We start from the raw sequence: 20,080 nt of genomic DNA, 5'->3' as shown, positions 1-20,080 counted from the left end.
ACAAGCTATTGTTAATAGAAATAAATATCAAACTAAAACATAAAAGAGAATATGCAATAGAAAAATCGAACTTATTCAGAATTAAGGAATATTTATTTTGTATTCTTTAATCATTATATTTATTTCTCTAAGAACTGTTCTTCCATGTTTCAATAATTCAATTTTTATTTCTCTTTTGTTTACATTTTCGATGAGTAATGTGTATGCGTTCGAAATTCTCCCAAATGAGATTTCCATGTCTTTCGCTTTTCCTTTATTACGTTGTACCTTCTGCGATGCAACACTTCTCCTTGCGTAATAAAGTGGGTTTCATGAAATATCATATTTTGTACCAATTGTTGGAAACATGCTTTAATATTTTCGGCAGAAGAAGGTGGTCTCGATTTCAACGATTCATGTTCGTTGATTATGAAATCCTTCTTTCAAAACCAGTCACAGCTGTATTAAGAATGGAATAACCAGTCAGTAAAATTGAGGCGTTATATTCAAAAGGTAAATAACATTTTCGTGTTTAGCTATATCTCTGTTTCTGTCAAACATTATAATATTAATTTATTATAAACTCCGGTGCTGATTTATCTAATATTTTTTGTGTGTGACCAAGCAGTGAATATGATATTTCACAATACAAAATATTTTGTGCAGTAAAGCACTTTAAATATCATTTCTTCCGATTTTTTTCTACAATATTAGAAATGCAGCCCCATATAAATATTGTTTAACGAGAATGAAAAGCCATTTAGGTATTCGGAAGGAAACATTGCTTTCAACAAACTTCTCCTATATAAAAATAATTCTTTCCCATCAATATTGGGTGGATATGGATCAGAAATACCTTTTTACGTCATACTTTTTCAGGATGAATTGGGAGTAGGAGTTATGCTGAATGACTGCATAAAGCTGGAGTAGGGATTCTATATCTATGTCCTGATTCAAATCAAGAATTCATAATAATAGGATTGAAACCGAATCCATCGAATCGAGACACCTGATGCTTCAAGAATAATGCTGACGCTTGAAATGACAGGATGCAAATAGGCTCGGTACTTCGCATTATTTTTCTACAGACATAACCATATAAATGAAATGGTTTTACGGTTTTTTTTTGTATTAATCACAGCAGTGAAATCAGGAATATTTCTGATATATACTCGCAGTTTCGAAGCATAATTATATTGGAGATCAATTGCCTTTATAGTGTTAAATGGCTTTTCTTCAATAATGACATGAGTGTTTCACACGCAGTGTTTACAATGGTGATATCCTTCTAATTGTAAGCTAAGAAGAAATTGACCGTTAGATAGCTCTTTCTGCTGCACGAAAGATTGCTCAAAATTTACTGATATTAACTGCGATAGTAAATTAATTAAATCAATGACAATAATCTCTTGATAAAAATGTGTGTCATTGATCTCATTCAGTTCAGTTCGTTTCATCATTGATTGCGCAACCTCAGAAAGGGCTGTTTATTATATCATAATTAACCTATTCATAGTGGAATGTTTTATTTGATAAGTGATTTTGAATAAAAAAATATCATCTTTCTAAAGATTGATTTCAAATGCAATAGGTTATATGGTTTCAAGAATGAAACTTGCGAATATTTGCAACTTTCGGATTTCTATCGGAATAAACATTTACATATAATTATGGCGAATAAAGAAGTGCATAGATCAAAAAATATTTTATCGATATGGGATTAGTATTACTGATGAACAATGCAAAACTTCATAATCTTCAAGACTCAAATGTGAAGAAAGGTTAAACGAAAACCGTCTTGCTAACAAACTCCTTAAAACTATTGCTACAGTGATTTATTGAAGCATAATATATTTACGGGTAATCGATACGTTTTTATTTATTGAATAGCTTAGTATTTGTTTTTCTCTCCCTCTGTTATTTTTAAAAATAAAAAAATCCAATTGTATACAATAATAATATTTTACAAATGGTTTATATATACTAAAAGCTCCCTCATGAAAAGTCTCTATAAACGTAAGTTTAAAAGTTTATGTAAATATCTCTCTATTTACTTAAATTAAAATATGTTGGAGCTTAGGGAGGTATCGATCTGCAAACAGTTTATTCGATTTAATCAATCTGTGTTCACTTACGTAAACATTTTCCACTTGAGATGCCGTCTTGGTTTTTGTATCCAGGGTTGCAAGTGCATACAGGTTTGTCATCATTGCCTTTCTCGCATTTTGCTATATCCTCCGTGCCACAAGGATCTCCACTGCATACATCTACATTAAGTTTTAAAGGGAATCAATATTTCTTACATTATATGTAAATATATAAATCTCGATATTTTAACGTCACATATTGAGATAAAATTCTATCTTCATGGCGAGCTATTATAATAAATATATCACTGAATTTCCTGGTGTTTTATAATAACTTCAAATATATATAACTTCATATATATGCCTAACAGAACCTTGTATATACGCTTCACCACTTTCAGTCTACTAAACCCTACCTACTCTTTCCTGCAGAAACTCAAATCTCCCCCGCACACACCATTATCCACTACAACCTCCCAAACTACACTCTCTTTAACTCCTTTCGACCCAGGGGTGGGGCCTGCACATAAAACCGCTCTAACATACCCTAGCAGGGAGCACTCAATCTAGAAGCGCCCAACTTTGACCTTCTTTGTTTGAAAATATGCCTTCTCCACTCACTCAAATTCATTTGCTGTCTCTATCGTTCCCGTATTGTAACAACCACTCTCAGCTCTTCAATTTCCTCTCCTTAAAAATTCACTCCAGTCCCACTTTGCAGACAGCGAAATCATCCTTCTAGGAGATTTTCATGTCTACAATACCAATACCAACTGGTTTCCTCCTCCACTTGTACACATCTTACAGGCAGAAATGATTACCCTTAGTGACGGTAAATATTAGTTTACCGTCACTAACGACCTTTCAGATGCCAACTAGAATACCAGATAACCCGAATGACTCCTCAAACGCCCCTATATCTCTTCCTCACCAACGAACCTTCCAAATACATAGTGAATGTAGTGGGTCCCCTACCTAATTCTGGCCACAGTCTAGTGCTCATCTCCTCCACCATGCAACAATGCTTACACAGCCATTTCCAGAGTACTAGTTTGGCATTATAACAGTGCCAAGTGGGACAGTGTCTGCGACTTCTATGCCTCATTCCCATGGTTGGACTATTGCTTCCGACCTTCCAATCCAAACATTTGCGTCCAACTTATCACCCAAGTAATTCTGGCTGGCATTGGAATGTACGCTCCCAACACTACTCTGAACTGCCATTCCTTAACTAAACCCTAGTTCTCCAAAAGATGTGCCAAGGCTGTACGAATGAAAAACCAAACATACCTTAAGTGGCTCAAATCAAGAACTCCATCCTCCTTTAGAGCTGATACTCAAGCCCGAAAGAGATGCAAAAAAATAATAATAATGCTTCCAAAACAGACTTCGAAAGAACAAAAAAAAAGCAAGATAGTAGCAGCCTGTCGAAACGGTAGCCCAGCCATTTCGTCTCTCGCCAAAGCAATTGGTCCTAACTTCTGCCAACACTATTCCCACCCTTATCACACCCAGATGACTAAATTGCATCATCACCCACAGATTAAGCCGCTTGCTCACGTCAGTTCTAAAATAATGCAAAAATCATCAATTTCAACCCCTACACTACCTTGAAGTCACCAACCTAATAAACGACAGCCAGGGAGGATTCCATCTCTGCCGATCAACAGGAGATCTGCTCAGATGCCATGGAGAAATTTAGTGAATCTCAAGTAGTTGCACTTGATATCTCTAAAGGTTTTGACCAAGACTGACACGAAGGATTACTACGCAAACTTCTGTAGTTGGATTACAAACTTTCTATCAGGGTGCACACCATACGTGGTAGTGGTAGTGATGGTTCCTTATCCTTTCACCATTCAACTAATGCCGGGATTCCAAAGGCTCTGTTCACTCACCAATCCTCTTCCTACTATATACCAATGATCTACTTCAGTTGACTTCCAACCCAATATGCAGTTTGCAGATGACAGCGCACTGCACTCCTCTCTTTCTTTTGATAAACCTCAGTCTACACAACCCACCTCAACCTACAGAACATCAACCACCACTGCCCTGAATTCTGACCTCCAAACCATCCTTCAATGGGGATCAGATAACCTAGTCAATTTCAATGCTAATAAAACCCAGCTCTGTCTTATTTCTCATAAAATAGAACCATTTTTTCCCAGTATTATTTTTGACAACACACAAATTTCCAGACAATTTGAGTTTCTCTTCTTGGAATTACTCTGACATTTTCTCTTTTGCTCCAGGCGTTACTTAATCCCGGAACAGCTATTAACATTATGCAAATCATAAGTCTGCCAAGCAATTGAATACTGCTTTCACATATGGGATGGCGCCCCTAAAAGCTCCCTTAAAATGCTAGACTTATTAATGATCCATCTCTTACCAACTCATTCTCCCCCACGTTCACACAGACGTTTGGTTTCTGCAATTTGTGTATTCTATAAATATTTCCATGGTAAATGTTTATCTGAAATCGCATCAGTACTCCCCCCCCCAATTATTAATAAGCGTGTTGAACACTTGCAGCTGCTACTGAAAACCCCTCCATAGTGCACCTTGAAACTCGCAGAATAAATTTCTTTTTCTCCTTCTTAATCTCTGCAACTGCTATACTGTGGAACAGTCTTCTGCCTGTTGTGTTTCCCAAGGAATACAATATACAGTTTTTTAAACCAAATGTAAACAAGTTCCTCCTTTCCACACCCATTACCCATATACCGTAGTACTATAGGTTGATCAACCAATCTCTTGCGTATGGGCTCAACATAAAAATAAAATGTTTGAGAGTCAAACTGAGAAGTGAGCTTTAATCTGAAATTCCACAAATGAATAAAGAATTTGTTGCAACTGCGGCAAAGAGGGTGCATGTTGGATATTCTCCCTACATATGACTTGAAGGTCAATAATTATTAAGTCAATATTTCACAGAGGGCACATTAATTAGTCACTCATTTTCTATGAAATGGCCACCGCTTTCATATACGTTAACTAATGTGATTTCTGTTTTGCAGCTCCTTGCAGCATATCAAGTCTATGTCTTTTGTGTCACATATAGATCACATTATTTTATTAAATGAGTGAAATAAACATCGAATAACTTTGTTTGTCATTGAATCTGAAACATTTCAGAAACATACCATTCGATTCACATTTATGCAATTTTCTCCCTTTCACGGCGTCATATATCTCCAATCGATCATTTCTCAAGTATGTTTTTTATGGTCCAAATTTATTTACCATGATTTGGTTTAAAGTATGAACAAGTGTCAAGGCATTTCCTCTGCTGGTTCTCTCTAAAGCTAGCTCTATATAGGAGAACTTAAATTTGAAACACCCTGTGTTTAAGTATCTATTGAAATAGTAAAGACTGTTGAACATAATCCTTAATCCTGTTTACGAGGTCTGTATTGTGTGGGTTACAACTTAAATTCAGATAGCTTTTTTAATCCCATGCAAGTTACTGATTTAACATTTTCTGTTTCTATACAACTGTAATTTGAATATCCTCTAGAATTCCAATTATGTAAGAATAAATGTATAGAGAAGTTCGTTTTACATGTTGTATTTTTCAAGTTAAAATATAATATTTAGTTTTTGAGACATTCCGAATAAGTTTAAGTTGAACCAATGTGTTGCTTGTAAAAGATCAGAAATCAAGAATTCTGATTTCATGATTTCATTCAGAAATTGCAGTTAGCATTTGTTCGGCTGGGTCAGGACAAGAACTTGGGACTGTATCATCCTCGAAACAGTTTATTGCACTGTTTAGATTTAGAGCGCAGAAATCATTGATATACATACTGAATAAAATTATTCCGGAATCACCTTGTGGTACACGGAAATCTGAGGTTTTGAAACTACTATGGTTCTTATTTATTTTTAGAGTTTCAGATATAGTATTTATATACTTTGAAACCAAAATTAAACAGATCCTTATATTCGTATGGCATCCAATTTGTTTTAAAAAAAATTCATATGATACAGTGTCCAAAGCACTGTGTAGATCCCAAAAAAAAATAATAAAATAACGATATTGTTAATTTATGGTCATCTAATTAAATATAAACTATGGTTGCAGAGTTCAACAAAGCGTATTCCATTCTAAACTTTTATAGGAACCTAAACTGATTCCTTGAGAAGGCGTTATTGTTATCCAAAAATTTCATCAACTTGTGTTAGGAATAACTAGCCCATTTCCAACTCATTTTAGCCAGTTTCTCTAATGTTTTCTAATAAAACAAGAGAGATATTTGTCTATAATTTTAAGTGAGATTTATATTTCTTTTTATAAACAAATTCTATTATGTCCTTCTTAAAATAAGGTGGAAACGTAACTGTCATCAATGATATGTTAAAAATGTTAAATATCATCAGCGAGATGTTAATGCTATCATATCCCGAAGTATAAATGTTTTTAGGCTAACTATAGTACGTATGATTTCGTTTTTACAAGTGACGAAAAGGTACAGCGTTATCAATTCTTTGAGAATCTAATTCACAAGGGTGGGTTTAGTATTCTTTAGAATAGTTTCACTAAGTGAGAAGAAAGGGATAGCTATAATATTCAATGCTAACTACAAGACGAGGATAATTCTCTTGAATAGCAGGAAATATACTTGAATAGCAGAATGGATAACTGGGCAATGATATTTCCTTGTTCCTATGGTGCGATTCAACGACAAAGAAGTTGGTCATTGCTCGATATCTCAACGGCAGAATAGAAAATTATTACCAGACATACAGAAATGCATTTGGAAAAAACTGCAAAGCAAAGCAAATAATAATATAAATACTTGCTGCCTTTCTGTGCAGGACATGGACTAGTTATTCCTAACACAATGTTCCAACATAAAAATATGTGCGAATTCACATGAATAGCAGATTCAAGAAATAAGAAAAGTTTCGGCGAGATATATTTGTTGATAGCGATATTTTTTCACTGGTTCGGACACAAGAGTATACAGAGGATTTGAAATTGGGAGTGATCACCATCTATTGTTGAGCGAGATAAATGGCATTTCATAATGAAACTAAGAGTGTGTAACAAAGTTTTAAAGCGAATCAAAGTTGAGCAGCATTCAGAGTTGAACTATACACTTCCGAAATCTAAAAAAAAAATATCCAAACGTTAGAAGAAATAAGGAGTTTGAAAACAAACAAATCCTGGAGATTCATTACAGACCCTGAAGAAACATTTGATTGATTCAGTTATAGAGGTAGATCAGTCAGAACTCCATGTAGACTGAGGAGGCAGTCAAGGAAAAGACGAAAGCTTATCAGAACCTCAGAACATGTAAATCAACTTGTGCTTTCGGAGAATACAGAAAAAATGCAAGAAAGCGAAACACTGTGTAAAACCAGCTAAAAAAGTCATGGGAAGACTTTAATAATAACATAAAAATTTACCAGGAAATAGTGGTAAAAATATTCTGGAGCTATTGAAAAGCTTGGAAACCGAGTCATGGATTCATAAGAATCAGAGATGATTAAGGTAACGCGAAAAGTGAAGATGAAGATATTCTAGTCTTGAGTAATCAGTTTGAGAGATTTCTAAACGAAAATAGTAATGACAAAATAAATATCAATAATTGAACTAGAAAATGCCGTTAAGAACTGAAAATGTAATAAGGCAGCTGGAGTAGGTGAAATTCGACCGTGAATGCTCATATATGGATGTATAAATGGTTTACAGTTGCTAGATTGCATTATTCAGAAGGGCGCATCAGAGGAGCCAAAATGTCAGATGACAGCGGTAGAGCCGTTTTATTACACATCTATAGAAAGAGAAATACAACTGAATGTAAAAATTATAGAGAAATTTCCTTACTGAGCATTCCTGATAAGATTTATTCAAGTATAATTGAGAAAGGACTGGGAAAATTTGTGGAAGGGAAGTTTGGAGAAGAACAAGCTGGATTCAGGCCAAATGGCAGATATTATGATCAGAATTTCACTTTAAGATAGATAACTGAGTAATCACGAGAATACAACAAGGATCCGTATTTACGTTTTGTGTATCTTGCAGAAACATATGACAAGATGCTAAGAGAAGAGATTTTCAAAACGCTACAGTTAGATGGTGTCAATGATACCTTATTTCAAGCAACATATGATTAAGACATATGGCATTTGAAGCAAGTACAGGAAGACGTTTGTTGCTAAATCAGGTGTGAGAAAGGTGTACATTTTCTACACTGTTATTCATCATCTATATGAATCACGTTACGAAGGAAAGCGATATTAAAACCGATATTAGTATTGGAGAAAACAAAGGAGCTCTTTGCTTTATGTAGATTATGTTATACTCCTATACAATTCTAGTGCAAGCCTCCAGAAATCTCTAACTAACTTGAATAATAGCTGTAATAAATTTGGTATCAAAATCAGCAACAAAAGTCAAGGACAGTAACAATAGGCAGAAACATTGAAAACATCACGGCATTCAAAATAGAATATCTAGAGAACAAGTAATAAATCTTAGCTATTTACACATAATATTTAGTGAAAATGCAAATTAAATATGGAAACAGACAACGTAATCAGTAAAGCTGGCATGGTAGTAAATAAGCTGAATTAACTAATATCAAATAAGAATGAATTTAGTCAAATTACCAAACTAGTTGTATACAAGGCAGTGTTCATACCCATTATAAATTGTATATCTGAGAGCTGAGTTAGAAATAAAACACCACTAGTCCATGTCATGTCGTATTCGACATCATAGAGCACATTTTCAGTGTATCCATAAAAGTTGACAAGACACGCAAAGTAGGCTAGTGTACTCTTTACAGACGGAGTCGTTTTAGTCTTCCCTCCAATTCTAGAAAATACTTCATCGAGAATATTCTTGAAGAAGACAGAACTATTTCTGATGAATACAACTAGAAATTCTTGTGACATTACTGAAGATTACAACTGGCGAATCAGCTTGTGACATGAAGATTCCGAGTAGAAAGCGGATATATATTTAAATTTTCAAATCTCTCGCAAAGGGTTCACAAAGGTAGCAGTCAACAGGATAAAAGGCAAAAGACTGCGCTAAGCAAATTGTGTTTGAAAGAAGCTCTTTTCGTGAATGATTATAGTTGTAAACGTGGATGTCTTGTAATGTCTCGAAGACATCATCTAGGAGAAGAATTGTTAGAAAGCTTGAAAAAATGTGCTGATATCGCGAGAAAATTGTCACTCACATAGCCTTGTATTCAGGCTCTGGGCAGAATTTCATATCAATGGAATGTTTTTCAGACGTTTGCTAAGAAGTCGCCCTCGCTCCACTACGGAGTAAGTAGACGGATTTTTTTGTTATAATAGCAAAACGTAATCGACACACCACGGCAGGTCAGTTTGCAAACTGCTCCATCCAAGCACAGATACAAGGATATCTCGACAAACTATGGCAAGACGTCTGCGACAAGTAGGCCTATACGCCCAAAGGCGTGCCCACAGTCGTAGAGCACGTTTTTAGTGTATCCATAAAAGTTGACTATTATACTCTTTACAGGTAAGAGTCGTTTTAGTCTTTCCTACAATTCTAGAATATACTTCATCTGGCGTGAAAGTGGTACTGCTTACTGTCGTGAGATTATTCTTGAAAGGGATAGACACAGTGGTGCTCAGGTCATGGTATGGTGAGGCATTATGCTTAATGGACTCATCAAGATACAAGTGCTGGAAAAAAGATTTATGACTATAGTGAACGATATTGCAATGAAACTCTTCAACGTTATATTCGATTATTCCGTAGTGCTAAAAGAGAAACTTCATTTTTATGGATGACAATTCCACACCACATCGTACACAAGCAGTGGAGATAATTTTGGAGAGCGTGGATATTACTCGAATCGAGTGACCAGAAAGCTTCCCAGATCTCAATCCCATAGAAGACGTTTGGGACGCAGTAGGGGGTCGCATTGCTACTCGAAATTCCCCCTACAGAAAACGAACAATATCCTTATCCTTGCTTTGAAGGAGCAGGAGTGGGCCAGTTTGCCTCAGGAACCCCGCAATCACTTGGTGCTAAGCATGGTAAGACGTTGTGGGGGCTGCATTGTACTAGGTCGACACATTCCATGCTGAAATGTCTCACGACATAGTTTTCTGTACGCTATACATTAATTCTTAAACTACTTCCTTAGCAAATGTGTAGCCTTTTCCAAAAAAAAACCTTATTGCAATTTAATTTGTAGGAAATTTGTAACACAATCTTGTGTAATATAATTTATTAGTATGGTGGCAATAAATTCATGTCCACATTTGGCTGTATGATGAAATTTTATTTTCATATACCGGTAAAAATACAGTTCGCCCTCAGCTTTTGGACACCAGTGCATAATTTGAGTCTCAGAACAGGGAAGAGTCTACATATCTGGAAAGAATGTATGATAGTCCCATTGCACAAATGAGGTACAACGACTGATATATTCAACTGTCTACCTATCGGTATATCTGGAGTGGTGGTAAAGAGTTTAGAAAAGTTCGTTTGGACTCACATACCGAATAGTTTGACAGAGAAACTATAATTTGCAATGATCAGTATAGATTTACTAAGGAAAGTCATGTTTCAGCAAACTTGCTCACATTCTATAATAATCTTAATATTGTGTTAGTCACGGATTGGTGATCGCGCAATATGAATCCTCTCTCAGTCAAGTTATCCCCACCTTCTGGTGGTAAGAACCCTATTTATTGAAATGGCTCATTTCAATAAATAGGGTTCTGGCGAGGAAAGTATTGCCGCCTTAAATGCATATCTTCCCTACTTGTGAGGAAATGGCACATAGACCTCTAGGTGGTACATATCTTTCATGACCTGGTGAAACGCAACCACTCTGCTCTTTGGAGGTGTGATGTGAATTCTGCCATGTTTCATCTCCAGAGTAGGGCATCGGTTTGTGTCTCCCCTTTCTTTACATGCAGTTTGGGTGATGACCTTGATGGGCATACTCATTACACTGTTATCGTTTTCAATTAGGGAGTCGATTGATTTCTGCTCCATTTTATGGTATACAGCAGTAAAACCGTTTTCTCCAGGCTGGCAGTTAGATAGTGCACTAGGCCGAAACCAATGATAACGCATCTGTTGAAGGATTTTCTCGATCAGCTGGCGAATAATCCTGTTGCCTCTTATTCTGCCATATCGTGCCTAGAAGAAAACCTGGTCAATGATGTGCAAAGGGAACTCTCCAAGGCCACACTTGGACTAGAGTCTGGGCACTCCCTGTGTGTGAGTTTTCTGCACAAGTTCCTCACCCACTACATGTCCTTTCTCTTTGTTTTCTGAATCAACCACCATACACATGAAAGCCAATCAAAAATATACGAGAGGTTTAACTGCGGATACAAAAAAAAACTCCCAAAAAACATCAAAAAATATCAAAAATAGGAAATCTATAACAAAAAAAATGGAACAAATAATAAAAATAAGCCTAAACTCACCCAAAATAATACAGTTTTTGTTTTCAATAAGAAACACTTTGGTATTAATTTCAACTACATTCGATGCATTAATACAAACATTAATGATATACATCACCACTTATAGACATCAAATCCGCTTCTCTTTCTCTTAGCAGAATCTCAGTTGGCCTCCTCAGTTATCCCAGCTACGTCCTACACGATGCATTTTGCAAAAGGATGGAATATGGGATTTCGTGAAATCTGATATTCCTTCTCAGATGTTATCAGACTTAAATCCCCTTTTTTTAAATCAGCTCACTTCGTTTTTTGCCTTTACAGCTCTCAAAACTCTGACATTCCTGATGTCCTTCTTGACTGCCTACCGCTAGCAAACTAAGTACCCAAATTGTGTGATTTTTGCTTGGCGACTTTAGGGTCAAAACAACAATCTGGATCCTATACCCCAACTTCACAGATCAGTCTGGTAATTAAACTGAATCATTTACCATCAGTCATTACCTAAAAGAAATAGTCAGTCCACCAACCAAAATACGAGCCAATCTTCTTCTTCTACCAAGATTCTTGATCATTTCTTAACCAACTCTCCCTTCAAGTATACCATGATGTCTGCACTCCCCTTGACAAACCTGACACTAATCTTATTCAAGTCTCGTTCTCTACAGTTCGTCTCTCCTGCCCAACTGACAATCAAGACCTCTGATCCCTTGCTAAGGCTGTTGAGCATAACTTCTGCCCTTCCATATTGTCACCTTTCTTCCTTCCTGATGGCACTGCAGTAACTTCACTCAAGGAAAACGTAAACCTTGTGGCATCAGATGTTTTCTCCAACTCCTACCTGAGTGACCAAAGTAAATTACCTCTCCTACTTCCACAAACTGCCCATCCACCACATGGCTATTCTAAACGTTTGCCAAAATGACATCAAGAAATCCTCATTAATCTTACTACTAATTGGGCTCATGGTCCAGATGGTATTCTCCATTTGTGCCCAAGATCCAGAATTGACGCACATTCTGCATCATCAGTATAAACTTTCATACTGTCTTCTACCTAACATTATGAAAGGAAGGCAACATCCAGCCTGTACCCCAAAAGGGACACATAAAGTCAGCCATCGATCTATCGTCCCATCGCTCTTACCCTGTACTTTCAAAAGTGATGGAGCAGGTTATCAACAACTAGCTTTTTCATTACCTGGATACTCGATAGTTAATTAGCGATTACCAATATGAATTCCACAGTTCTCGTTCTTCAGCTGACTTTTCAGCTAATCTCGCCTATCTTTGGAGTCAGACCATGAACGAATCATGTTATCGTCCTTGATATTTCTAAGGCATTTCATCGTGTCTGGCACTGAGGCCTTCTGAATAAACTTCTATCTTATGGGTTCACACACTCTGTGATTGAATTGCCAACTTCTTCAGAGTTCTGTGCTCTCACTCCTCCCCGTTTGCATCAACGACCTTTTTTCTCTGACCTCAAATCCTATTTACAGCTTTGCCGATGACAATTGAAATTCATTCCTCTTCGTCATTCGATAAACCATGCAAACCCTAATGATGCCTCAAGATTTTCCATAACCAGTGACCTGAACACTGACCTTCTCAACATCCTTAAATGCGATGAAGACAACTTTGCAAATTCGATGCCCAAAATATCAAGCCTTCCTTATTAACCACACGACAAATCTTACCTCATCCCCACTCATTTTTGATAATGTTCTACTTTCCTTTGAAGATCAGCTTTCTCTTCTTGGGTTGACTATCATATCCAGTTTAACCTGGAATAAGCATATTACCACATAGACTCCAACGTTGGAGTATTGTTCCTACATTTTGGATAAAGTGTAGATCTCTCTAAGAATTTGTGATGATATCCAGAAGAAAACAATGCGCTTAACAGATGACCCTTACCTCACAAATTCACTTCAATCACTTTATCATAGGCGATCTGTTTCAGTGCTGTGCCTTTTCTATAGGAACTTTCATGGACATTGCTCCTTTGAATTGGCTGCTGCCTTTTCTCCACTTTTTCTAACCAGAGAAAACTAGAACAGCCACTGGTCAACATAAACTCTTCAACTTGAAGCACACCAAACTAACTTCTCATCAGCTTCCTTCTTTCCCTTCACCTCTATTCTTTAGCAAAACTCCCACTTGCTGTTTTTCCCACTATGTACAACCTCCCACTCTTTAATGAACACAATGACAAGCCACAAACTCCTCAATCGTTTGGCCACACATGGCACTGTACTTGTAGATCATTTCGTGTGTGGAGTCAACATAATAAAAGACAAAAGAAATGGATATATCATGACTCTTTTGACAAAATCCAGCATGCATGAAAGACTGTTTCATAAATTTGAGAAAATGGGTTCAGTTATAAACTATTGATATGGATAAGAGGATGGATGACTGACTGACAGATCAAATAGTGGTATATGAGGGATATGAGAAGATTTACAGTAACCAGTACTGGTGTACCACAAGGATCAGAACTAGGTCAGTTGTTATTCAAATTGTATTTTAATGACACTGGGAAGGACTTGACATGCAATATACAGCTATATGCTGATGATGAAATGATAGGTTGAATAATCAGGAGTGTGGATGATATGCAGAAATATTTGATTTGAATGAGTTGGAATTGTGGACGTGTGAAAATGATCATCAGTTCAATTTTAGTAAATCTAAAGTCATGCAGTGTGATGCAGAATGGTATGGTTAGATATCCAAGAAATAATCAAAAACTATATGAAATCTATAGAGCAAATAGATTGAGATGACTTGTACAGGGTGATCTGGATAAATTTGACAGTTTCGTAAGGAAAAAGAAAATCTTCTTTGTATCTATTAAATTTAATGAATTGACAAAAAAACATTACAGGCAGAGTTAATTACAATACTATCAACAAGATTTACTCAAAATAACCACCATTAGCATCGATCACAGCTTCAATTCTGCTTCGGAACCTCGAACAAGCTGATGCTACAGTCTCCCTGGGAAGGGCCGCAAAAACTGTTTTAATTTTATCCATTAACTGGGCTTTTGTATTACTGGAAGTGCGATTGGTGTCTTTTTCAACTGCGCCCCATACAAAATAATCCATGGGGTTAAGGTCTGGGGAGTTTGGAGGCCAAACATTTGGACTGGTGAAGTCGTAGAAATTTTCAGACAACCATTTTTGACTTTTCCCAGAGGTGTGGCAAGGGGCCGAATCCTGCTGCCATACATACGGCCTACCATTGGCTACCCTTGTTATCCAGGGCTTGACTACAGTTAGCAACTACACGAACAAAGCCCGAATTCCAATGCCAGGGTTCTTCAACACCTGTTCCTGCAGATTTGCGAGGAATTCTGCTGTACGAACGCAATCAGATCGTCTGCTAGGGATCTTTCTTCTTGCTACATCCTCGTAGTCACCATTGCAAGTCTCTAGTTCATGCCTGATTGTTTTTACTGTATTCAGGGAGCATTGGGCAGCAGTCGTAATATCCTTATTTTGATGGCGGGCACGAATCATCATGATACAAGTTATTCTCTTCCATGATTCAGGTGGGTTCCAGCTATCCATCCTTTCTGACATCTTGTATATGAATGAAGAAGGGTCCAAACTTTTAAATGAAGAGAAGTGTGTGTTAATACATGTAACTTACGGAAAAATATAATTAATTATAAATATGTCAAATTTATCCCGAACACCCTGTATATATGGAAAGAATGGGTGAGGATATAATGGCTAAAGTGGTATTCAAGATAAAGTACGATGGAAAGCGACAAAGAGGCACACCACAGATGCGTTGGGTAAATAATATCAAAAAGACTTTGCTGAAATGGAAATGCAAACTGGAATGAAATAGCTCAAAACAGAAAGGAATGGAAGAAGTTGGTACATGCAGCAAAGAACATTAGAGGTTCAGCTACCTGAAGAAGAAGATATCCAATGCCATATTATATTGGTGTGATTATACTAGAAGAAACTGATCATGCTTAGGGTTCTTGGAATTTCAGTATACAGCAAGTTGCACTTCAAATGTATATAGCAAATAATTGCTAATACAACTCAGATGACAAGTGCAATGCTGAAGATATGGAAGATAATGACAACGATAATGAAGCCATTTTGCCTCCTTGCCAGGCCTTAATATTGCCCTTGCAATATTGCCCGCAGATCAGATCTCCTTGTTTCGGTGGTGATTCTGGTACAGGGTAGAGAAAAAACGAAGGACAGAGAGAGAGAGAGAGAGAGTCTGTGTGTGTGTGTGTGTGTGTGTGTGTGTGTGTGTGTGTGTGTGTGTGTGTGTGTGTGTGTGTGTGTGTGTGTGTGTGTGTGTGTGTGTGTGTGTGTGTGTGTGTGTGTGTGTGTGTGTGTGTGTGTGTGTGAAAATGATAACGGGATTGCGGAATAAGGATGGAAAGGAAGCAAGGCAAGGGCATCCTTGGAAATTGACAATGAATATAATTAAGGAAGGCATACTGGCTAGATGCGGAATGTGTGCAAATAATCTGAAATATGAATGGATTCATGAACAGGCCAGACAGCTAGTACGAATAGTGTGTCCTTCATCGATAAGCGCCTGTAGGCGTGGCTTATTAATAACAATTATATATATAATTATATATATATAATAATATAATTATTATATTAAAAAATTAATATAATTATTATATTATATATATATATATATATATATATATATATATAATATAATAATTATATATTATATATATATATATATATATATATATATATATATATATATATATATATATATATATATATATATATATATATATATATAAGCTGTGCCGAACAAAGCGGCCTTTTGCAGCTGCCCAATTTTTAATCCATCTAACTCCAGTGCTTCTAGATGTTTTTTCAATGTTTTTGGGATGGCGTCTAAAGCACCTATTATTATGGGAACAACTTTCTTTTTTCTTTTGCCAGATTCGTCCAACTTCGATTTGCAAATCGCGAAATTTTGTAATTTTTTCATTTTCTTTGTCATCAAACCGACTATCTCCTGGTACTGATATTTCGATAAACTTATCACCCTTGTTTTCACTTTTTTCAACCACTGTGATATCGGGTGTATTACATTCCAAGCTTTTGTCACTCTGGATTTTGAAATCCCAGAGTATTTTAGTTTTTTTCATTCTCAAAAACTTTCTGGTGAACTTTATGCGTCCAATAGTCTTTAGATACTTCAAACGCATATTTTTTACATATGTGCCAATGGATTATATTAGCTAGCTACGTTATCATGCATTTACGGTACTCAATTTGTGCGATTTTGCTGCATCCACTTATAATGTGGTCTACCGTTTCTTCCTTTTCTTTACACAATCTACATTTACTGTCTTCTTGAATTTTTTGTATTTTTGCCTTCATAACGTTGGTTTTAATGGCCTGTTCTTGTGCTGCAAATATTACCGATTCTCTTTCTTTCTTTAGTGCTGCATTTCTCAACCATTGCCAGGGCAAGTTGCTGTCAGCGCTGTCCTCTATGCTGTGAAGGTATTTTCCATGCAATGCCTTATTTTTCCATCTTTCGGTTTTCACTTTTACTTGGTTGATTTTGTATTCCAATTTTGTCTCCATGGGTTTAAATAAACCCTCTTTCCTTACCTCAATCAGAAATTTTTCCGTTGTTTGCAGCAGATAATCATTTAAATTTCGTTTTTCTTCTTCAATAACTTGCTTCACTTGCAATAAAATAATCCTCTACCTCCTTTTTTGCGTGATAGATATAGCCTATCAGTGTCACTGCGAGGATTGAGGGCTTGGTGCATTGTCATTAATTTTCGAGTTTTTCGGTCTAAATCTTCCATCTCAAGCTGGGGCCATTCAACAATGCCTGCTGAATATCTCAGAACAGGTATGGCCCAGTTATTAATTGCTTTTATCAAATTTTCGGCATTAAGCATTGACTTAAGGAGTTTTCTTAATCGTCTTATGTATTCTGCTCTAGTTCTTTCTTTGATCTTATTGTGCAGAATTTGTGATGCTTGTAAAATTCCTAAATATTTGTAGCTATCTTCGAATTTTATTGCCTTGATTATTTCACCATTGAGCAGCTCGATTTCGTTCATATCTTCAAACTTTCCTCTTGTTATTCCAGCAATTGCACATTTGTCTAAGACAAAATCCATTGATATATCTTGACTGAATATGTGCACAGTGTTAAGCAACGATCCGAGTTCATTCTCTAATTTTGCATACAACTTCAGATCGTCCATGTATAAAAGGTGAGATCTTTGCACTCTTTTTCGCAGTTTGATAACCATTAGCAGTTTTATTTAAAATTTTAGTTAAGGGGATCAATGACAATATAAACAATAGAGGAGATAATGAGTCTCCTTGAAAGATGCGCCTTTTTATGCTTACCTCTCCAATTTCTTCTCTATTTAGAACCAACGTTATTTTCCAGTTTTTTATGCTGAATTGCAAAAATTTTTGCAGGTTTTCGCTAATACCGAGTAGTTCTGTGCATTTTAAAATCCAACTATGAGGCACCGAATGAAACGCTTTTTTATAATCTATCCAAGCTATGTGAAGGTTGGATAGATTATAAAACGTTTGCAATTTCTAATAATCATTTTATTAATCAGCAATTGGTCTTTTGTGCCTCTTGAATTTTTGCTGTTTCCTTTTTGTTCAATACGGAGAAGAGAATTTGCTTTAAGATAGCTGTATATTTTATCAGTTAGTATGCCTGTGAGTAGCTTAAAAGTTGTTGGCAGGCAGGTTATTGGTCGGAAGTTTTCTGAGTTTGGAAATTTTTTCTTTGTCCTTTGTGATCAAAAACGTTTTCCCTGCTGTGAGCCGCTCTTCGTTGCTTTTTCCTTCTAAAACATCATAAAATTGGTTAGCAAGAGTCTTTCGTGTAAGCCTGTTAGATATTTCAGCCAGTAGCCATGTAATTCATTCTTTCCTGGCGTCGACAAATTTTTATTATTTTAGCTTGCTTTTGAACCATTTCAGTTGTTATTTTCAGTTGGTCAATTTTCTTTCTTGAGATTCGTTCGTAATTTGTTCAATCCACTTTGCCTTGTTATTGTGCCTCTTAGGGTTGTCCCATAGGTTTCTCCAAAACTTTAGTGTATTTTCTTTGTCTCTGGTATTTATATTTATATTTTCTTTAAGATTATCGTTCCTGAAACAATCAACTTTCTTGTAAAACTGGTGCTGATTTGCACGAAACATCGAATGTTGCTTGTACTGTTCAATGCGTGCACTGTATCTTCTTAATTTAACTGCAACTGCAACTATTTTTTGCTTCACTTCTTCTGATACTTCATCAATAGGTCGTGTTCTAGTATTATATCTCTTAATGAAGGTTATTTCGGATTTTTGTGTTTTTCAGCTTCTTTTCCTTAATGTTTTTCAAATTGCTCACGTCTGCTGTGAGTTTAAGAATTTTATTCTCCAGTCGATGCTTCCATTTTGGTTCCTGAGACTTACTGCTTTTGGGTTCACTAATCTTATATCCTAATTCAGATATTACAACGTAGGTAATTGGGTACATAAGTTGATTCGTTTGCCCAATAGTTCCAGTAGGAATATCCCTTTCAGATTTATTTGCCTCTTGTAGGAGTTCTTTCAGTTTTTGTTGAGGTACTTGTCTCAATACTGGAAGCCTAACTCGTTCCTGGTTGCTGTTCATTTGCTCGATAATTTTTCGTGCGAGTTCATGTTCCTTATCTGATAGCTTCCTTTCAACTATTTGTATATTTTCAAAATTTTCAGCATTCTGAACGTTGGAATGTGGTTCTACTCCATTCATATTCTTGGTCACTTCAGGGTCAGTACGGTCTCCTTTTACAGCTTGAGGTTTCAGTGCTTCCAGCTCAAGTTCACTAAATACCTTGCGGTTGATAATGAATCTGCGTTGCTGCATCAGCCTTTCGAATGAAATTTCAGAATTTGGGTGTCGTTCAAGCCAAAGGTGGAACATTCGTTTCTGAAATCCCCTAACTGATGGGTTTGAACTGTAGAAGCACTGCATGACTTGTCTATTTTCAGCCATGCTCCACTTTTTCCTAGTAAATACTTTCGAGTTCTGTGGATCTTGCTCCTGTAGCCCATTTGTCACTGGCTATCCAGCACAGTTCCAAAATGAAGAAAGTTTAATACTGTATTTATGTCGAAAATTTGAAACCGAAATATTCTGACGTGTTTACACGTCAGTAATTTTCTAAAAAAGGATAGTGTTACAACTACAATATAAACATGATTTCAGTCTGTAGCGAACGCATGAATCTTTATTATCATCAGCAAGCGCTGCTCTGAAAAGTGATCTCTGCAGTATCCTTCCTAGCGCTAAATAACTTAGTCATCTTCAATGCTTCCAAAACTCTACTTGTTGTTGTTTTTTCCTCTCAAAGACGACATATTTTCTTCTTCACTTACTTTTGAGCTCAAAGGTCAAAACTAGTCGCTTTTTACTAATTATTTTTATTCTGAGCCTTTTCCTTAAAATAACATTATTTCTATATCATCATCAGCTCCAAAGAAACAGAACATTCGTTTTCGATCAAGATGTTTCTTCTACTCTGAATTATTACTTGAGCAGATTTCAAGT

At 36.2% G+C, this 20,080-nt stretch overlaps 1 protein-coding gene across 1 annotated transcript in view; it reads right to left on the bottom strand.

Annotated features, from left to right (window-relative positions):
- LOC150092099 (uncharacterized) overlaps positions 1-20,080 on the bottom strand; it is a gene marked incomplete at both ends in the record, with an annotated part of 300,006 nt that overhangs the window by 205,272 nt on the left and 74,654 nt on the right. Inside the window, one exon of the mRNA XM_090415309.1 lies at positions 2,115-2,246. Coding sequence (XP_090271435.1) covers positions 2,115-2,246 — 132 coding nt within the window. The remainder of the gene's footprint in view (positions 1-2,114; positions 2,247-20,080) is intronic.

The sequence above is a fragment of the Typopeltis vanoorti genome, unplaced genomic scaffold (assembly GCF_054136105.1).
Source record: "Typopeltis vanoorti isolate ZY-2024b unplaced genomic scaffold, IOZ_Tvanoo_1.0 HiC_scaffold_690, whole genome shotgun sequence".
Classification (NCBI taxonomy): Eukaryota; Metazoa; Arthropoda; class Arachnida; order Uropygi; family Thelyphonidae; genus Typopeltis; species Typopeltis vanoorti.
This window is presented reverse-complemented; position numbering and strand designations above follow the sequence as displayed.